General features: G+C 33.6%; 5 protein-coding genes across 5 annotated transcripts; 2 read left to right on the top strand and 3 right to left on the bottom strand.

The window, feature by feature from the left end:
* The first annotated feature begins 3,430 nt into the window (after positions 1–3,430).
* LOC124915635 (receptor protein kinase TMK1-like) lies at positions 3,431–5,393 on the top strand. Its single transcript, XM_047456390.1, has one exon. The coding sequence runs from the start codon at positions 3,585–3,587 to the stop codon at positions 5,139–5,141; it is 1,557 nt and encodes a 518-aa protein (XP_047312346.1). The 5' UTR covers positions 3,431–3,584; the 3' UTR covers positions 5,142–5,393.
* A 1,224-nt stretch (positions 5,394–6,617) lies between these two features.
* Positions 6,618–8,109, top strand: LOC124916114 (protein RGF1 INDUCIBLE TRANSCRIPTION FACTOR 1-like). Its single transcript, XM_047456848.1, has 5 exons — positions 6,618–6,644; positions 6,915–6,990; positions 7,057–7,184; positions 7,736–7,882; positions 7,993–8,109. Exons 1-5 carry the CDS (start codon positions 6,618–6,620, stop codon positions 8,107–8,109), a joined length of 495 nt encoding a protein of 164 aa, XP_047312804.1.
* A 541-nt stretch (positions 8,110–8,650) lies between these two features.
* Positions 8,651–10,921, bottom strand: LOC124916113 (PHD finger protein MALE MEIOCYTE DEATH 1). The gene is made up of 3 exons (XM_047456847.1): positions 10,627–10,921; positions 10,310–10,553; positions 8,651–10,241 (listed from the first exon to the last, which is right to left on the bottom strand). Exons 1-3 carry the CDS (start codon positions 10,919–10,921, stop codon positions 8,651–8,653), a joined length of 2,130 nt encoding a protein of 709 aa, XP_047312803.1.
* Positions 10,922–11,980: 1,059 nt separating this feature from the next.
* LOC124914535 (metal-nicotianamine transporter YSL3-like) lies at positions 11,981–14,674 on the bottom strand. Its single transcript, XM_047455111.1, has 7 exons — positions 14,266–14,674; positions 14,018–14,190; positions 13,742–13,839; positions 13,532–13,666; positions 13,262–13,451; positions 13,066–13,180; positions 11,981–12,993 (listed from the first exon to the last, which is right to left on the bottom strand). The coding sequence occupies exons 1-7, from the start codon at positions 14,612–14,614 to the stop codon at positions 12,059–12,061; spliced, it is 1,995 nt and encodes a 664-aa protein (XP_047311067.1). The 5' UTR covers positions 14,615–14,674; the 3' UTR covers positions 11,981–12,058.
* A 2,474-nt stretch (positions 14,675–17,148) lies between these two features.
* Positions 17,149–20,113, bottom strand: LOC124915419 (metal-nicotianamine transporter YSL3-like). Its single transcript, XM_047456131.1, has 7 exons — positions 19,582–20,113; positions 19,327–19,499; positions 19,082–19,179; positions 18,871–19,005; positions 18,602–18,791; positions 18,403–18,517; positions 17,149–18,325 (listed from the first exon to the last, which is right to left on the bottom strand). The coding sequence occupies exons 1-7, from the start codon at positions 19,943–19,945 to the stop codon at positions 17,394–17,396; spliced, it is 2,007 nt and encodes a 668-aa protein (XP_047312087.1). The 5' UTR covers positions 19,946–20,113; the 3' UTR covers positions 17,149–17,393.
* Positions 20,114–20,859: the final 746 nt, after the last annotated feature.

Raw genomic sequence — 20,859 nt, 5'->3', positions numbered from 1 at the left:
CTTTGTTCAATAAAGTTAGCCCGATTGATCTTTATTGGGAATATTTATGGGAGTCTAAAATGCCTATCGATATCTCATTTTTTGGTTGGAGTGTTATTACGGAAGAATTCTCACTAACGATAGATGTATGATAAAAGACATGATTATTGTGAGTCGTTGTCGTATTGTTACAAAAGGTTAAGACAACTTTTCACATATTTTTACATTGTCACGTTGTTGCAAGTATATGGAGTTCTTTGTGGAATTTGACTAGAATACAATGAGTTATGCCGAAAATCGTTAGTGACTATTGGAATGCATAGATTGGGGCGACTAAAATTGCGAAACATAAATGATGGGTCTCTATCCCTATAATTTTCTGGTTGAAAAAAATCAGATAACTTTTAACAACGAAAGTATGTCGTTAAAGATTATTCACAATACCATTAACATGACGATGTCGGAGAATAAATCCGAAAATTTTGTGAATTTGTGTAGAGATCTTATCACTCTTTTTAAAGATTTTCGAGTCAATTAAATATTCTAATATATTTAATTTGTACATAATTATTTAATGTCATACTTTTATTTTTGTATTTAAATAATTTTTTATTAAATAAATTATTTAAAAAAATATTGTTATATTAATTTATTTAACCAAATAAGAGTAGTTTTAAGAACTGGAAAGTCATTTCAACTAAAAGCACAATCTTTATAACAACATCTATATATATAAAAAAAACTTAATGGAGGAGTTGTGTTTCCTAAATAAATTAATAATCAATGGCCGGCAGCAATTTATTATTTAAATCTGGTCATTATTTTCAGAGAGAAAAAGGGAACTGTATAATTTATATATCTTATTGACAGATATATAAATTAGGTAGTAATAGTAGCTTGACCAAAATAAAAAATAGTCATTCAAATATTCTTCATTCTTTTGACTTTCTTCCTAATTAGGCGGATTACGCTTCTTTGCTTAATTTTATTGATTTGAACGATAAATAACAATAACATAAAGTCATGAAATGTAGATATTGACATAAATGTGTAAATATGGGTTTCTGCTGCCTAATTAATTATCATATTTATTGTAGTTTCATTTTAATACATTATTTTGCTGTCCAACATCTAGAAGGAGTCCAATAACCCATCATTATAAGGTTCTGAAATTATGAATTATTTCGTCAATTCATTGAGTTTTTGTTATATATGACTTATGACTAATTATCTTGATTTCATATTAATTTGCTTATGTAAGAATTATTGAATATAAAAACCAGATTGTTGGTGTGTATTACTTAGAAGATTAATTAAATTGTGCCCAAATTGACACTGCATCAATAATATTAACAAAATGAAAACTAAATTTGTCAATCTTCTATTATAATATATTAACATAAATAGTTATTTTGATATATTAACATTGATAATTATACTAATCTATAGAAATTTGATTTTACTAATAAGGTAGATACTAACTCTAAGTTTCTGAGTTCGAGTCGTCAGGCGGCAAACGACAAGTTCTGTGTTTGGTTAAATGATTAAATGTGTTTGCGGACTACATACTTAATCCTTTGTCATTTGTTTTAATCCCTCTTCTAACCTAGCGGTAATAAGAGGTGAATATTAACCTAAGTTCTTGGGTACGAGTTCTGTTGTTCTATTTTTATTTTCAAAAGAACAAAAAATAAAATAACAATAGTATTTAAAAAGTGAAAAAATTAATCATTCTATAAAATAATTATGTCATGTTTGAATTGAATGACGTGGCAGGGAGAGTAAAGAGTGAAGATGCATTTTGTTGGGCCTTTGTGCAAAGGTGTCGAATGGCCCAGTGGGCCTGAGACACAGCTTAAGTGGAACACGTTGTCAACTGGACCCAACACCAATGAACTCTAGTCTTTGCCAGTCAGATGACCCCATTTTAAAATACTTTTTTTTTTTTTAATTCAATTACAAAAATTATATTAAAATATGGAATCTATTACTGATTTTAATTGTAAAACATCTTTATATCTGAATTCAAATACATCAATATAAATGGTGGAAGGTGTTTTTAAACAAGCCAACAAAAAAATTTAATGATGTTTATATCCTTCAAGGTCAAATAATAAAAATTTACTATCCACAATTATAGTTTGGAATTATGTTATAAAAAAAACTATATTATTTTAAGAAAAATATTTATATGTCATTATATTATATTTCAACTATATATAAAACATTACAAGAATTGAGGAATTATTATCTAAAGCTTTGAACTGTTCAGTTTTTTAAATGTAGTTAATTAAGGATTATGATAAACACTAGGAATAAAATGATTAAATATAATATAATATTCAAATTGAACGTGAAGATTAAGTAAAGAAAAATCTTTAACTTAACAATTCAATTAATATTAATGAATATAAGTGTTTGTTTGCATTTTTGTATGAAATTTGTGGTTTGGGGAAGAAAAAGTAATGCACAATTTAGAACAATATTTAAAAATATGGAATTGTTTAATATGGAATTTTGAAATAAAATTGCTAATTACAACTGATACATAGTAATAATAGGTTATAAATTGTATGAGTTAAATAATTAGCAATTTAACTTATTCAGGAAATTTTGTAATTTGAGTTAACTTAATAAAATATAAATTGCTTAAAACTATTGATAAATTGTTTTAAATTTTTGTTTTCTGATTTATTTAAGATTTAATAATAATAATAACTTTTATTTGAAAGCCTATAATAAGTTCAGTAATATAAAATATGACATATAACTCGCAAACACTTAATCATTTAACCAAGAGCATAAATTTGTCGCTTGACGGGAGCATAAATTTGTGGCTTGACGGGTTCAAATCAGATCTTTCAAAAAGTGAGAGGGTGTGGTATTCACCTTTGGTTATAGTTAGGTTTTAAGAATGGATAAATTCAGTAATATAGTCCCAAACCTAATGAGTAATAGTGAGTGATTAATTTTGAAAGAAAATATAATTTTTGTGTTAACATTGTTTCTTTTCATAAAAATTCATTATTCTCCCTATAAATAAAAATTGAATTTAACTTGGTCAAATACAAATTAAATAATTAAAAAAAAAATAAATCATCATATGCCACTACAAAATATTACTTAAGAAATAATATTTTTATATATATTTTACTATGCCAAAATAAATAATAATAATAATAATAAACAGTGATATATTCTATTTAAAACTCTATAAGAGAAAGAACCCACCTATTAAAACTAGCACATGTTCTTCAAATAATACCAATTCTAGCATAAATAAATAAATAAAATGCCTAGTACCAGTTGATGTTGATTTTTTTTAGATTTTATAATAAAAAAAAATATTTTATTTATTATTTGAAAAAAAATCCAAAAAACTGACCACGAATCAACTTGAAAGCCAATTTTCAAGCTTGTTAGATGTATAATAGGGGCCCTTTACCATGTGCTTCAATGATAACCTAAACGACTCATATTCTCTATCTCTCATGCATACGCTAAGCAAAAACCATGTTCTATGTTCTTCGTCTTCTACCTCCAAAACCCCCCATTTCTGAACCCTGAAACCAGAAAGAAGAAAACTAAATAAAGTTTCCATCTTTATGATGAAATTCCACACTAGTGTAGGGCTTTTAGCTCTGTTTCTTGCATTTCTTTTTTCATTCTTCATCTCATCCGATTCTCAAATCAACCCACCAACAGATTCCGACGTGATGTTATCTCTGAAGAAGAGCTTAAATCCACATCCGGGTCTAGACTGGTCTGACCCAGATCCTTGTAATTGGAAACATGTAGCCTGTTCCGTGGATAAACGTATAACCAGGATTCAAATCGGACATCAGAATATCAAAGGTACTCTCTCTTCTGATATTTCCTATCTAACTCAACTCATAAGATTGGAGCTTCAATGGAATAACATTTCCGGGCCATTACCAAGCTTGAGAAATTTAACCTCATTACAAGTCATAATGCTTAATGATAATCTATTCAATTCAATTCCTATTGATTTCTTCTCCGGCATGACTTCTTTACAATCTGTTAACATCGATAACAACCCGTTTTCGTCTTGGGAATTACCCGAAAGTCTCATCGACGCCAGAGCCCTGCAAAATTTCTCTGCTAACAATGCCAACATCATTGGGAAAATACCTGATTTCTTTGGCCCGGATAAGTTATCGGGTCTTGTGAATCTGCATTTGGCTTTCAATAGTTTGGAAGGCGGATTACCCGCTAGCTTTTCCGGTTCACAGATTGAATCCATATGGGTAAATGGGCAAAAGAGTAATGGTAAGCTCACCGGAAGTATAGATGTTATTCAGAATATGACATTCTTGAAAGAGGTTTGGTTTCAGTCAAATGAGTTTTCGGGTCCATTGCCTGATTTTTCGGGTATGATAAATTTGGAGAGTTTGAACCTTAGGGATAATCATTTTACTGGTCTTATTCCTCTGTCTTTAACAAATCTTAGTTCTTTAAGGATTGTGAATTTGACTAATAACTTGTTCCAAGGGCCGATTCCGAAGTTTAGGAATTCGGTTGATGTGGATTTCGTAAAGGATACGAATAGCTTTTGTCTACCCGACCCGGGTAACTGCGATCCTCTAACGAATACTTTACTCACTATCGCAAAATCTATGGGGTATCCTGAGAAATTTTCGGAGAATTGGAAGGGGAATAACCCTTGTTTGGATTGGTTTGGATTAACTTGTAATGGTGGGAATATTACTATTATCAATTTTGATAAGATGGGTTTAAATGGAACGATTTCGGCCGAGTTTGCCTCGGTTAAGTCACTGAGAAGATTGATTCTTTCTGATAACAATTTTACCGGAACGATACCACCGGAGCTTGTTACATTGCCGGAGCTTTATGAAATCGATGTCTCCGGCAATCGGCTCCATGGAAAGGTACCGTCTTTTAGGAGCAATGTGATGGTGAAGACAGGTGGTAATCCGGATATTGGGAAGGACATGTCGTCATCTAAGGGAAACGATGAATCCGGGGGGAAAGGCGGCGACGGGTCGAATGCTTGTGAGAAATCCAAGAGTTGGATCGGGACTGTTGTGTTCTTTGTTGTCGGCGGGCTTTTCTTGATTTTCTTGATTGGTTTTGTGGCGTTCTGTTTTTCCTATAAGACAAAACAGAAGCGGTTTGGCTGAGTACTGGTTAATCCATGAAGATCATACGGGGAGTTTGGTGTTTTCTAGGTAGTTTAGTTTGTTGTCTTTATTTGATTTGTAGTACTAAGTCTATAATTTCTTTATTTTTGTCAATGTAGGGGTTTAGATTAGATGAGATGATGACCACAATTTTGTCATCATTTAAGCTTTTGGAAAATGGGGACTTGAATCATTTTATGGATGTATGAATATTTGGTTTGAAAACAAAGCATTGAAAGCCAAAAGACAAAGGACAAAGTAGTGCCTTTTTTTATAACCAATTGATGGGTGTCAAAATTGGTATGAACCATGATCATGACAATTCAAGCCAGATCTAGACTATTTTCTATAATATCATATCACACAAAAATAAAATTATTAAAAAGAAAAAGTTTAGTATACTAAATAATGTTTTATAAAGAATAACTCGAACCTTTTATGTTTTATAATGTTTTATAATGGTAACTCGAACTCTTTATGTTTTATAAATGATCTGAGTGTGAAGACTCGAACATTATACGAAACTATAAACTAGGAGTCTACTTTCGTTTGAAAACATTTATTTATTACTGGTTACAAAAATGAAATATTCAATTTTTTAAGGTGAAAAACTTATATAATTAATTAATTTTAAAAAAATATATTAGAATAAATTTATATTTTAATAGTAAACTATATATAATAATTTTATATATTAAATTAAAATTTATCATTAATTATTGAAATTCAATCATTAAGAAGGTTAAATAATTATAATATTGAAATGATGTATAATAATAACAAATAAAATTAAAAGGATAATGAAAGAAATAAAAAACATCCATAAAATAAATAATAGATATGTTTTTGGAAAATTTAATGTTTTGGTATTATTATATCTTAATATGAAGTATTAAATACATATTTATAAAATATATACAATTTATTTGCTTTTTATATTTCAAGCCAAAATACATTCTTACATATTATACCATAATCCCATTATATATAGTATTATTTTACATCCAAATTTGCTAGTCATGATGACTTTTCCTATTCAATTTACAAACATTATTAAAAATATATTAAACTTTCTTTTAAATGGTCTATGCATGGTGATATATTAACCAATTGAATTCACTAAAAAATGTTTTTTACAAGGAAAATGATGAAATTATAACATCTCATTTAATCACTGAAATAATAGCTGGATATAGCACATTCTATTTTATTTTTCATTTGGAAGGATGAATTTATGAATTAGTCCGTTGGATTTTAGTATTTTGTTTTTAAAAAAAGGAAAAAAAAAAGTAATATGATTATAAAAAAAAAAAAAAACTGTCATAAATTAACAAAAGTGGCAAGCAGGGAAAGTTTTCAAATTCTACCATATTACCTTTCATGAAAATTAACATCCCCTTCTTCTTAATTTATTCAAATATTAGCTAGACTTCTCACATCCAATAAGTGTATTTTGCATAATCTTTCATCCAAGATATGAGTTCCTCAACAATATCAGTCCAGGTATGTGAATTTTATCCACATTTTTCAATATTTAGACCATAAAAAATGTTATATTTTTCATTAATAGACATTATGCATATAACGCTTATCATTATCTTGAAATTAGTTTATATTGTTGAGGATAAAATTGCTAAAGAAATTGCTTGTTCACCCATCATGATAGTTTAAGCGGAATTTATTCAAGTTTGATTTCTAACATAGGTCACGAGAAAAAGAAATTGTTCAGCTCTTTGTATTTAGGTTTGATGAATGGTATACTGTTAATTCTAGGATGAAGATGCGGTCGATACTCAAGAACGTGTGGAATGGTTAAATCGTTTTTTGGCGAGGACTTTCTTCGGCTCATGTAACAGACACGAGAAGAGTGGACAAAATAAACTTAATAAATATTGCATTGATTGTGATGTTGCAGCTTGTCGCCATTGTATTGATGCAGGTTATCATTTACAACATAAACAATTCAAGATTTACAGACATGTTTATAAGGATGTTGTAGTTCTTAGTGACATGAAAAACTACTTGGATTGCTCACAAATTCAGGTATACATTATTGTCGAAATATGCATATCAACAAGTATATCAAAATATAACATTATATCACAAAAACATAACATCTTGGGTTGACCATGTTTTATTATTATTCATTCTAAAAAGTTAATCATGCTCCGTCCTGTGAGGGAACAGAGGAAGATTCAGTGATCTGGATCATTTCTAGATTGATTATGTGTAACTCGTGCTCTTTGAAATGATTTTATATTTAAATTTTTAATTAATTATATTATTTATATAATATATATTCATGTTTTCATATTTTGTGTAATAAATTAAGAAGGGCACGTTGAACAACACATGCTACCAATTTTAATTTTGTTTGAAGGGTGGAGTTGGTTCTATAAATTCCTATAGGAGATGTTTGAATTTTTTTCTTTGTTTACTTAAAAAGATTTTAAAGAGACATCGAGAAGTCGCTTGGTATCCAATTTAGAAAACCTTTTATGTCATTGGCTCCATAGGACCATATCATTATATTCTTAAATAAACAGAAATTTAGATCAAATTTTCTTGTTAAGGGATGAATGTGTTTTATTCAGGCATATAAGTGTAACCAACATCTGGTAATAGCACTAAAGCCTCTGCCTCATTCTGGAGCACATATAAATGATGAGACTGCATGCACCACATGCAAGAGAAGATTGCTTGACCCATCTTCAAACAGCTTTTGCTCTATTTCCTGCAAGGTAACACTCTTGAATCTTGATCATGAATAGGCCATCGTACTGTTTAATTTGATCTATCAACTTAATTGATTCCTGCATGCATGAATGTTGGATATTGCATATTGCTGCAGGTCCATGGATTTTTTACAAAGGAAAAATACTCTGATTCTCCATTCCTGTCACTTCCATCTGAGAAGAAAGAAAAACGCCCAAGGAAAGTCACCCCTCACAGGGCTCCACTTCAATAAAGAGTATTTCACCATTTTTTTTTTACCTAAAACGGTTAATTGGGTACAAAATTTGAACCTCTATATATAGACTAGTTATATGGGACCTTGAATGCACACTTTTTATACAATCTTTGAGTAATTCAGCTTCTTCCGAGTAAACATTCTATGTATGGATCCAACAATTTTGACTATATATGCACTGTAAAAATTGCTTTGCTCAAAAGATAGACTTCTCACAAACAAACAGAATCATCTCAGCTCCTCAACCAACAACAAACCAGCCACTGCCTCAACAGGTTTCTTCCATTCTTATAGATGTTTCATTTATTCTAATTCCATGTCTCTGTCTTCAATCTTTATTGTATTCCAAAATACTTTTTCAAGACATAGTTTAGTTCATGACAATTTTATTATTACAACAAAAATTCTGGGGGACAGGAAGTTAGATCCAAAAATTTTAGAATCAGTAAGAAAAGAAAAAAAAACACATCAAAAGAATTCTACTTTACACAACATGGATGAGAATTTTTTTTACCAATGGCCCCAATGTGGGAGGGGTTCAAGAAAATAAGGTATTGACGAGCCTTTTATCATCATCACCATGATCGCCATCGCCATTACTAATGAGAAGTTGCGTTCCCAGGAAATCTAGGTCAAAGCTTGGCTGCGGCTGGTTAATAGTCGGCATAAGAGAAGCACAACAAGAAGCACAAACGAATAAAGGTGGAACCGCCTCTGTTTCCCCTATGCCACTGCACCTTGTATGCTGCCACACCTCACAAACATCGCAAGCCACCATCCTCTCGCCGTCATCGTCCCTGGTCCCGCATTTACACTTCACCACCCAATTCTCAGCTCCTCCTTCGTGTTTCAATTCCCCTTCCCAATCTATCCCTTCCCCCCACAACGAAATCTCTGATCCAGATTGAACTAAACCAAACAAAACTTCTTCATCTTCCATCTCTTCCATTGTCTTCACGCTTCTTATTACCAGTTTCTCCATGGCGCAATAAGTCTTCCTCATCGACATCTCCACCGCCGCCTTTAGAATTCCAATCGTCGCGTGTAAAGGAAGAGTAATGTATTCTCCCATCACTTTTGGGAATTGAATTTGGGTTTTCTCCAATTCGCCTGGAAATGGGTTGACACGGCAAACAAATCTCAATAAGTTGTCGGGTGGATCCAAGAACGGCCATTCCTTCACAAAATGCTTGCTGTCAAGAACTGTTCTAATCGCTAATTGGACCAATTTCGATTCATGGTTTCCTATCAGCACATTGTTGTATATGTAAATCACATCCTCGTATACATCTTCTCCGGCTGGAGTCACCTTTTCAGAAGCCGGCTTCGGAGATATCACGGCGAGTTCCCCCTCGTCTTCCCGGATGGTTCCAGTTCCAGACCCAGACCCAGATCCGTTCTCAACCTCATGGATTGAAAATTCAAGAACCCGGGTTGATGGGTTGACGGCACGGCGAACAATCTGGCCTCCAACGATCACGTTGTTTAATGATTTCAGAACGTAGTCGATTAGACCCGTGTCCCCAATATGCAGGCGAGCCGCATCTCTAGCTTCCTGTCTTGTCATAGAACAATTCTTGAACTTGTTAAACGCTTTCTTCTCCTTTAACGCATCCACAATCACATTGGCTGCGAATTCAAGTCGTCTCGCCGGCCACCGGCTGTCATTGGCGGCCATGTTCTCGAATTTCCTGTACTTCAAGTGACTATTTTCTTTCGCTACAACCTTGCTTTGGGTAACTTTTCTGGTTGAACTTTCATATGAATTCGTCGTTGTCGTCGTCGTCGTCTGTTTCTTCTGAACCGGTGCTTGGAATTTTCGGGTGAGCATGAATCTGAGAAGATCTCTCATTGTGAGCAATTTGGTTTCACTTAAGTCTCGATAATAGCAAGCAATCTGTTTAATTGTCCGGTGTTGATGCGATAAAGAGAAATCTTGTATGAAACTGTCAATTTCTAAATTGCTTAGAACTTGGATCGCTATTTCATATTTATATTCAGTCGCGCCGAAGCTTCCATGGCAGAATTTGTAACCCCATCTTCCAAACCAAGAATGCCCATATGATATGCCATGAAGAAGACGAAGATCCATAGTTCGTTTCTTCGATTGATCCTCCACCGTAATTTTCCTGGAAAATAAACAAATTGTATCCTAATGTTGTTCCGGCTAAGAGAATTGAAAAGGGTTTACGCTTACCTGACTTTAAGATTGGTGCAAATCCGATCCCACAAATCCATAATCTCTCTCCCGTAGAGATATTTAGAACCGCCTTCAATTCCATTAATACAGAGCAAATGACCAAAACCATTCGAATGGATCAATCCATGTAGGAGATGTGTTTGCTGATCAAATGTGTGATCATCCAGAGGCCGATTCCAGTCATCGTCTACCGGGATTATGATATGATACTTACGTTTCGACACAAAATGATGACTCCAACCTAATCAAAATCGGAAATTTAATGAAAAAACTCGAGAAGTAAGAACTTCATTAAGCGGAGAGGTTTAACTGACCGGTGCATCGGCAGTGATCGCAGAATGGGGAGAGGGAATACTCGACGCTTTCTTCAATGGTGTAAAGCGGGACGAGAAAACCTCTGGTCTCATGGAGGAGAAAGGTACACCAAATGTTCATTCCATCGACGTTGTATTCTTCTGGTTCGGCGCATTCTCTGAGGAAGGCCAGGATATTTTCTCGGAAAGGACCGGAGGGAGAAATTGGACTGCCGGAGTAGCCGAATGTATGTAAGCCATAGATTTTTGGAGTACGTTTACGTTTCTTTATGGCTTCGAAGACTGGAATCGACATTGTTGAAGCTTCTTGCGATTCTTTTCCCCTTTCTTCCTGTAAATTCTCATTAAGAGCGGGAGAGAAAGATCATCTGGTTTTGATCAATGGAAGTTTCAACTGAATATGGAAGCTTCAAAACTGAAGTACCGGTTCAGAGTTTGAACAATAGTTAGGCGTTTTACAAGTTGCAGCCGGTGGGAAATTCTGTTAAGCTCAGGGGTATCGATGTCAATTTTAGATTTTTAAAATTGGACCTAATTTTTTATGAAATAATTCAATGTGAACCTAAAGTTTCAATTGTATCATAATCTTTTTGAGAAACTGTTTTTCGATTAATTTTTGGGATGACATTTGTTGTAGTGTCAAAAGTCTAGTTACGACGTATTATTAGCTCACTTTCATTATTATATATAGAAATATCACCGTTAAAAGACATGTTTAATCATCATTTTAAGTAACTGAATTATATACCGAAGAAGATTAAATATTATAAAAATTTTGTCCGGTAATAAAGTTTTACTTTTGGTATGACTCAAACAAGTATCTCCGTCTGAATAAGACGTTATACGTTGACAATTTATAAATAATTTTCATATGGGGCATTGCTACAAGTTGTTCGCTAAAATGATTCTATATAATTTTGTTGGAAAAGACTTTGGGAGTCAAAAATTCAATTCAAGGTCTCGTTCTTTGGATGAAGTGTTATTCACGGTGGAATTTTTATGAATGATATGTGAATAAAAAATGTTGTATTATAGCTAGTCGTTGTCGTATTAGTTACAAAGAAGTTAAATCGACAACTCACTTATTTCTCCATTGTCCAGAGGTGACTAGTATTTGAAGTCTTTTGTGATACTAGAGTATTTGAGTAATTGCTGAAAGTTTAGATTAATTTAACTGATATAACAACATACATATTTAGGTTATCATCCTAAATATTTTTTTACTTATCATGTTTTGTCGTTCTACTTAAACAATTTCTTTTTTTCTTTTTTAATACACGTAAATTTTTAAATATATATATATAATAGTAAAAATGATATTTTAAATAATATTAAAACTATAAGGGTATTTTTTTTATAATTTGTAAACACTGTACTTTATCCATAATTTGACTCATCTCTGTAATTTTTCCATGATGGATCATGTTTCCTATTATCTGGACCAAAATTTCATGCAAATTGGCGGCTTCACTCCAGCCAATGCAAGAACAGAGGAAGGGAGGATCCACAACCCATCTCCACATATCAGTCCAGAAGCAATTGCAGGAATCATCGAGGCCGCTTTCGTCCGGTTCAACCTGTTCAAAATGAACACCACTAAACTCCCCACGCACATGTCGATTGCAAAGTAAGCCCCCACAAGGAAAGGCACCGCCATGGCCATCGGCAACGGGACCAACTCCCGAACTTTCATGGGTCCTAGGTCCCTTATCAAGTTCGCCAGCACCGCAAAACCGAAGAAACCGTAACAGAGCTGCAAACAGTGGGTGGGCAGAGCAGAGAACCCTTCCACACCCAAAATCGCCATGTTCCTGTAGATCAGTGCGTAGGGTGCTTTATATTCACCGTCCGGATTTCCGACGTCGAAAGCTTTGTAGAAGAGGAAAAACGTCAAAGGGGCGACAATGCAGCCGATGGCCGTCCCGATAGCTTGGCTAATCAACATGGATCTTGGAGAGGTGAGGGTGAGGTGAGCTGTCTTTAGATCGTGCATCAAATCCGAGGAAATCGAGACCATGGATTTAATCAGGCCGCAACCGATGAGACCAGCCACCACTCCGCCGGACTCCTTCCCAACCATGGCAGAGAGAACAAAGAGCGCAACTTTCCCGTAATTATAAGACATGTTCATATCAGTCAGACCCGTTCCATACGCATTGCAGAAACTGAGAGAAGGCGCGATCAAATAAGTGATCACAACGTAGTACCACTTGAGGACGGGAAACATTTGCGGGATCACCATAATCGAAATGATCGAAAATACAAGATATCCTGTGCAGGCTACCCACAGTGGAATTCCCTCCCTTATGAATGCTTCATTCCTTGGGAGATCAGTCTGCGATGCATATTCCTCCTCTTCCACCGGAACTGGATGAATAAGAATAATATAAACAAACAAAGACAAGAAAAATGTCATGTTTTTAATTTCTTGTAGCTTACATGTCCTGAGTTTCCTCTTCTTCAATTGTCCATATATGCTCCTACAAGTGAAAAATAGGATCTTGATAAAATTGTAGAGGCCATCTCCTAAGATCAGAGCAATAGAAATGAAAACCTGCAAATTTGACAAACAATTAATTACTTCTTAATTGATTGATTCATGTTGTTCAAAAGGGAAATGCTGGCATTATTATACTTTGTAGCCATTTAAGCTTTTCATACTGCTTGTGGGTAAAGAAGAAGGGAACCAGTCTCCCTTTTTCTCACCAATTAATGGCCACATTACTCCCCAAGAAAGAACAGCTCCGAAAAGAAGAGACAAGTTCACGGAATGGGGGCAGATCATCCCCGCCCCAACATATGTCGCGCTGAAATCAAAGTAAAACCTGCAAGAATTCATGTTCTACTTATAAATATGGGTAACAAACAACAAAAGCGCGGAGGAAAAGTAGGAAAGATGGCTCACGTATTCTTCAAAGCTTGCAATCCGAATGTAGGGAAGTTAGAGAACCCACACCCTTCCCCAGCTGTGTAAAACCACTGGAAAAAGCTCCAAACAAAACTTAAGCAGAAGAATTTCCCAAACCCCTGAACTTGCTTCCTGTCAATGAACATCAGAAAATGAATCATTTTTTGTGTTCAACAGAGAAAACCACCCTAAGAGAAGGAGCCTAACTTGGCCATCTCGTCTCCTTTTTGGGTGTGAAAACCATTGATAAGAACCGCAGTGGCAGTTCCACTTGGGTAAGCCAGTTTGTAGTCTATTATCATGATCTGCACACAAATTCAACCTATACCATCAACATTTTAACAACACATAGACACAATGATATCATCAGTCCACAGTCACTATGTAATTTTTAATCACCAATTTCAAGAATATCAACAAGAATTCCCAAAAACATATTAGAAAGTTTTTGCAAAAAGTAAAGGAAAAGGGGAATCATCATACCTTTCTGAGGGGAACAAGAGCCAAGAGACCAACGAAACTGACAACAAAGAGGAAAGGAATCATCCAACTTAAATCAGGTTCCTTATAGCTGCCAGGAGTATTCCCCTCTGTATCAACACCAGCTTGCTCATATGTCTTCTTGTTCAATCCCAGCAAATAAGAACCAAAGCCACCTATATAAGATGGATTTGAGCAGAATTAGCTTTAAATTATGAATGTATTCATCATCATTGGATCATCTATCTAACCTCCATAAGCAATACTGTAGCATGCGACAGCACATGTCTGAATGATTGTATTCTCCTGTCGGGAGAAAGGAGTGGGGATAAAGCCAGACTTCCGAAGCAACTTGGTCCATGTCCGGATGAACACAAAGGCGAGGAGAGCAGCCGAGACATTCAAATTGGGAACAATCCCAGTCGTTAGATTTAGCTTCATCAGTATAACACTATAAATGATTCCGATGAAAATGCTGGCAATGACTCCCCGAAATGTAATCTGTTTCTTCCATGGAGGAATTCGTTTCATTTCCACATCCAGCTCATTCCTCACATCTTCTAAATGTGTTCTCTCTATCTGGGTTGTCGCCTGATCCATTCTAAACCCAGTTGAAAATTAAAATTCAAGTTGAGTAATTTCTCTCCTCCCTCTGCAGCAGAGATCCCCGAATAGGAGTTGAAGAAGAAGGATATAAGCAAAAAGGGTTTAAATAAGAGGAGAGTAAAGTGAATAGAATAGGTCTGTTGACAATCCTTGCGTTGACTTCCCTCACTTTCTCGAGTCTCCACTGGATAATAAAAAAAAAAAAAAAAAAAAAAAAAAAAAAAATCTTTATTTATTATTGAAGTGACAAATCTATATATATAATGATGCTTAATTTTTAAAGTGTCCGGATTGCCGGGTCGAGAGCTGTGGTTAATTTGGATACTTGGGTCGGATTGTGGGTTGACCCGTTTTTAAATTTAAAAATGCTAGAGGTATGTTTCGAACTTGCAACCTAACAAAACAAGTACAACTCTTTAACCAATTAGACTAAAAAGACTTTATATTTTAAATTCAACACCAAATTTGATAAACGCGGGACTTTTTAATATTAATATAAGTTCAACTTTTTAACTAACTAATCTATATATATAATGATGTTGAGTAAATGGATATTTGGGTCGGATTGTGGGTTGACCCCCATAAAAACTTAAAACGGTTAAAAACAAAATTAAAAATGTTATTCGTAATTTTTTTCACGGTTTTTTATATTATTACTCGTGCAAATGCACGGGCTAAATGCTAGTATGAAATAATAATAATAAAAAAAAGATTAAACGAGGATTCATCTTTAAGTAATTATTTTGTCATGGTCACTTCTAAAAATTATAAAAGAATTTGTGATTTTGTTTTTTTAATATATAATATATGATTGAATTGTATGAAAAAAAATTAATGAAAAAAATTATTTTTTTTTATAAATTTATAATTAATATTACAGAAAAAAATCATTTTTTTAACAACAATAATTGATTTTTATTTTTTTAAACATAAAATATTTTAACCCCACCATAGTCCAATAACTAGGTTGAGAAAGTGATTTTTTTAGATTTTGATGATTTTTTTTCAAAAAGTTAAAAAAAAATTGATTATTATTTTATTTTTACCATATTATTCTTAAATCTTTCAACGTTTTTATTTAATAATTAACTTATATTAAAAGAAAGTAATAAATAATTTGGGTACTTTAATAGATAAATAGATTAAGTAGATAAATAATTTAATGATTAGTTTTTAGTTTTATCTCATAACCAAATATCAAACAAGCCCTAAGTGGAGACTAGAATGAGTTCATTCCACTGAAAATGAAAAAGTGAAAAAATAAAAGAGTTAAGAGGTGTCATGCTACTTTGGTACAATGACAGTTCTACTTAATTAAAAAAAAAAAATCAAAACATATTCTAACAAATTACATATAATTAATTAATCGTTGAGTTATTTAAATTTGAAACTATGAATTTGATTGGTATAATTCAATTAGTTGAATAGTTATATAAAGAAAGTTAACATTTTATTTTTTATTGTTATTTATTTTAATAAATCCACATTAAATTTAAATGAGAATTACATATAAAAATTAATTAATAAATAATACAAAATCAAATTAAACAATTAATAATTTAAATATAAAGTTATATAAATATTTTACAAAAATAAAACTCTTAATGAAAACTATTTTACAAAAATAAAATTTTTAATGAAAAAAATACCACGATCACACAGTTTGTTGAGAGTCTCTAATAACGAACTCATTTGAATTTTTGAACGATGAGTGATAAAATAAAGGAAACCGAACGATCAATGAAACGGTGTCGGAAGAATCTCAACCAAATTTTCTGAACGACAATTAAAATTATTTTTATTTGATGATTAGTAAACTATACCGGAAAATGTCATGCCAAATGAAAATTGATCAACTATATATATGACTGACCAGTGAAAATCCAAACAAATAATGAGAGGATACCGATAGTGTTATTTAGATTTTTCGGAGCCAAATGTTGGGTTTTGTCCTCCTAATTTGAGAGACCCAACTTAGTGTAGACTTTATTTAGGCTTAGAGTATATAATATAAATGAACATTATTTTTCGTTTAGGTTTTTAATGGGTTTACAGAATAACAAGAGAGAGCATAGCAAAAATAGATTCACGGGTTTGATATAGCAGTGAGAGAAGATTTTCGTTTCTCGAAGTTTGTACCGTTTGATCGACTTCAAACGTTGACAGCTTGTTGGTTATTTCTAAGGTCACGTTTAGAATGGTGAAGATTTTTTTTTAGGCTTCTAAGTCAATTCAAGAGAAACCATAATTGCAGAATTTATAAGTTGATGATAATAGTTAAATGACATTTTCATATCTCGTGGTTTTAATCTCGATTTGAAGAGAGGTTTTTCCACGCTAAAACTTGTCTTTTATTGTCGATATTAATTTCTAGTCGCTTACCTAACATGTGTGTAAAATAACATGGAAGCCCCTAAAGCCATATTTTTTCCCATTTTGTTGTTCTCAAATTCGTTTTGCTCTTTGAGAAGGATGGTATATTTTAGGGCCGCCAATGCCGATTTTTATAAGTATAAGAAACATTTTTCTCAATAAAATTGTAATGCACCAACTCAAATGCATAATGTGTTGTAAACATAGAAATAAAATATATAGTATTATGAAGTATTATCTCAGTCTCATTAGTTTATTGGAATTGCCTTTCTAAATTGTTAGCTTATATCTTCTTCTTAGTCTGTGGAAGGAACCACAAATCCTAGCTAGCTAACTAGCTTCCCTATTCTTCTATAAATAAATGACCGATCATGTAACCCTTTCTATATCATATTGACCTTCATCCCGATGAAAATTTCATGCAAATTGGCGGCTTCACGCCAGCCAATGCAAGAACAGAGGAAGGGAGGATCCACAACCCATCTCCACATATCAGTCCAGAAGCAATTGCAGGAACCATCAAGGCCGCTTTCGTCCTGTTCAACCTGTTCAAAATGAACACCACTAAACTCCCCACGCACATGTCGATTGCAAAGTAAGCCCCCACAAGGAAAGGCACCGCCATGGCCATCGGCAACGGGACCCACCCCCGAACTTTCATGGGTCCTAGGTCCCTTATCAAGTTAGCCAACACCGCAAATCCGAAGAACCCATAACAGAGCTGCAAACAGTGGGCGGGCAGAGCAGAGAAACCTTCCACACCCAAAATCGCCATGTTCCTGTATATAATTGCGTAAGGTGCCTTATATTCACCGTCCGGATTTCCAATGTCGAAAGCTTTGTAGAAGAGGAAAAACGTCGAAGGGGCGACAATGCAGCCGATGATCGTCCCGATTGCTTGACTAATCAACATTGATCTTGGAGACGTCAGGGTCAGATGAGCCGTCTTCAAATCAAGCATCAAATCAGAGGAAATTGAGACCATCGATTTAATCAGACCGCATCCGATGAGACCAGCAACCACACCACCAGACTCTTTACCAACAATGGCCGCGAGAACAAAGAGCGCAACTTTCCCGTAATTATAAGACATGTTCATATCAGTCAGACCCGTTCCATACGCATTGCAGAAGCTTAGAGAAGGGGCGATTATGTAAGTGATTGCAACGTAGTACCATTTGAGGACGGGGAACAATAGTGGGATCACCACAATCGAAATTACCCAGAAGATCAGATATCCTATGCAGGATACCCACAATGGAATTCCCTCCCTAGTGAATACTTCATTCCTCTGGAGATCAGTCCGCGATGTATTTTCGGCTTCAACTGGAACTGAATATGAATGAATAATCACATAAACAAACAAAAAACAAACAGAAAAATGTCATCTTTTATAATGTTTTACTTACATGTCTTGAGATTCCTCTTCTTCAATTTTCCACACATGCTCCTACCAGTGAAAAACAGTATCTTGATAAAATTGTAGAGACCATCTCCTAAGATCAGAGAAATAGAAATGAAAACCTGCAAATTTAACAAACAATGAATTACTTCTTAATTGATTGATTCATGTTGTTCAAAAGGGAAAAGGGTAGCATTATTATATACTTTGTAACCATTTAAGCTTTTCATACTGCTTGTGGGTAAAGAAGAAGGGAACCAGTCTCCCTTTTTCTCTCCAATTAATGGCCACATTACTCCCCAAGACAGAACAGCTCCGAAAAGAAGAGACAAGTTCACGACATGTGGGCAGATCATCCCTGCCCCAACATATGTCGTGCTGAAATTAAAGTAAAACCTGCAAGAATTCGAATTCTACTTATAAATATGGAAACAAACAACAGAACCCGAGTTTAAAATAGGAAACGATGGCTCACGAATTCTTCAAAGCTTGCAATCCGAATGTAGGGAAGTTAGAGAATCCACACCCTTCCCCAGCTGTGTAAAACCACTGGAAAAAGTTCCAAGCAAAACTGAAGCAGAAGAATTTCCCAAACCCCTTAACTTGCTTCCTGTCAATGAACATCACTAAATGAAATAAATTTTTGTGTTCAATAAAGAAAATCACAGCAAAAGAAGGAGCCTAACTTGGCCATCTCATCTCCTTTTTGGGTGTGAAAACCATTGATAAGAACAGCGGTGGCAGTTCCACTTGGGTAAGCCAATTTGTAGTCTATAATCATGATCTGCATACAAATTCAACCTATACCATCAACATTTTAATATGAACAACACATAGACACAATGATATCATCATCCCACAGTCACTATGTAGTCTCTAATCACTAATTTCAAGAAGAATTCCCAAAAACATATTAGAGGAATCATCATACCTTTCTGAAGGGAACTAGAGCCAGGAGGCCAACGAAACTGACAACAAAGAGGAAAGGCATCATCCAACCTAAATTAGGTTCCTTATAACTTCCCGGAGTGTTCCCCTCTGTATCAACACCAGCTTGCTCATATGTCTTCTTGTTCAATCCCAGCAAATAAGAACTAAACCCACCTATATCATATTCAACAATGATCAATTTTTATCAGCAGAGAAATACAGTAGCTTGAAAGTAATTAATATGAAAAAATCTAACCTCCAAAAGAAAGACTGTAACATGCGACAGCGCATGTCTGAATGATTGTATTCTCTTGACGGGTGAAAGGAGTGGGCATAAAACCGAACTTCTGAAGCAACTTGGTCCATGTCTGGATGAACACAAAGGCAAGAAGAGCAGCAGAGACATTCAGATTGGGAACAATCCCAGTCGTTAGATTAAGCTTCATCGATATCACACTGTATATGATTCCGATTAAAATACTTGCAATAACTCCCCGAAATGTGATCTGTTTATTCCAGGGAGGAATTCTTTTCATTTCCACATCCATCAGCTCTGAATTTATTCTTCCCTCTATCTGGGTCGTCGACAACACCTCCTCATCTTCAATCGCGCTCACCATTCTAAAAACCCAAAATTTGTTCAAACTAAAAATTTCAACTTTCTTGATCACTGATGAAAATCAAAGATAGAAAGTATCAGAATTGTTCACGAGATGGGTGCTTGGCGTCTACTACTACTACTGCATTCGGTTGGTGGCCATTGATAAATATAAAAAATGGGTATCCTCACCGATTCGGATATTGCTTGGGTTGAGATTAAATCGCTAAAAAAGGGTTTTTATAACTAAAGAAATCAAAGAATGTACTACTGTGAGTAGGGAATGGGAGTACAGTCAATAAGGAGATTTGATCAAAGTACAATCCATAAATTCTTTGTTCGTACAACCCACGCGTATTTACATTTTGATAAACATGTGGTACTCATTTCATTATTTCTTTTTAATAATTATATTTATGGAATATATATTTTGTAAATCCAATAAAAATTATAAATAATTCAACATCAATTTGCGTTTGTTTGACTCCCTTACTTTGAAAATGGGATTCTTCCAGAATCTCCACATTTTGCTAAACATATGTCATAATATTCTAGGTGCTGGTTGGCAACAAATTCAGTTAATTTAAATTATTTTGTTGAATAAGTCTAAAAAGTTATTACTTATAAGAAAAAATCAATCTTTTAGAAATAAAGTATAAGTTATTTTAATAGTTTTATTATTAATCAATTAAATGAGAAACTTACCAAATCCAAAAAAGGTTAAAGGCGAAATAAATGTTGGTTGACACTATTATGTTTGATTGTGTCAGAGATAGTTGATTCATTTTTTAATTTTTTATATAAAAAACTTATATTATATTTGTAAATTATCTAATTATTTAAATAATTAATTAAAATACTCAAATATATTAATTTTATATTTATAATTTTTTTAATTTTAATAAAAATATATTATAATAATTTAACCAACTAAAA

Source organism: Impatiens glandulifera, chromosome 9 (assembly GCF_907164915.1).
Source record: "Impatiens glandulifera chromosome 9, dImpGla2.1, whole genome shotgun sequence".
Lineage (NCBI taxonomy): Eukaryota > Viridiplantae > Streptophyta > Magnoliopsida > Ericales > Balsaminaceae > Impatiens > Impatiens glandulifera.
Note: the sequence above shows the minus strand (reverse complement) of the source record. Positions and strands in the feature narration are given on the sequence as shown.

Bases quoted from the DNA above. Each gene is read 5' to 3' on its own strand.
- LOC124915635 (XM_047456390.1), top strand. From the start codon at position 3,585: ATGATGAAATTCCACACTAGTGTAGGGCTTTTAGCTCTGTTTCTTGCA.
- LOC124916114 (XM_047456848.1), top strand. From the start codon at position 6,618: ATGAGTTCCTCAACAATATCAGTCCAG. The intron at 6,645-6,914 runs GTATGTGAATTT...TGTTAATTCTAG, and splicing joins CCTCAACAATATCAGTCCAG to GATGAAGATGCGGTCGATAC. The intron at 7,185-7,735 runs GTATACATTATT...TGTTTTATTCAG, and splicing joins TGGATTGCTCACAAATTCAG to GCATATAAGTGTAACCAACA.
- LOC124916113 (XM_047456847.1), bottom strand. From the start codon at position 10,921: ATGTCGATTCCAGTCTTCGAAGCCATAAAGAAACGTAAACGTACTCCA. The intron at 10,554-10,626 runs GTCAGTTAAACC...GATTTTGATTAG, and splicing joins CGATCACTGCCGATGCACCG to GTTGGAGTCATCATTTTGTG. The intron at 10,242-10,309 runs GTAAGCGTAAAC...TTTATTTTCCAG, and splicing joins TGCACCAATCTTAAAGTCAG to GAAAATTACGGTGGAGGATC.
- LOC124914535 (XM_047455111.1), bottom strand. From the start codon at position 14,614: ATGGATCAGGCGACAACCCAGATAGAGAGAACACATTTAGAAGATGTG. The intron at 13,840-14,017 runs GTATGATGATTC...ATTTGTGTGCAG, and splicing joins CTCTTGTTCCCCTCAGAAAG to ATCATGATAATAGACTACAA. The intron at 12,994-13,065 runs GTAAGCTACAAG...TTATTCATCCAG, and splicing joins GAAGAGGAAACTCAGGACAT to TTCCGGTGGAAGAGGAGGAA.
- LOC124915419 (XM_047456131.1), bottom strand. From the start codon at position 19,945: ATGGTGAGCGCGATTGAAGATGAGGAGGTGTTGTCGACGACCCAGATA. The intron at 19,500-19,581 runs GTTAGATTTTTT...AATATGATATAG, and splicing joins TTACAGTCTTTCTTTTGGAG to GTGGGTTTAGTTCTTATTTG. The intron at 18,326-18,402 runs GTAAGTAAAACA...ATTCATATTCAG, and splicing joins GAAGAGGAATCTCAAGACAT to TTCCAGTTGAAGCCGAAAAT.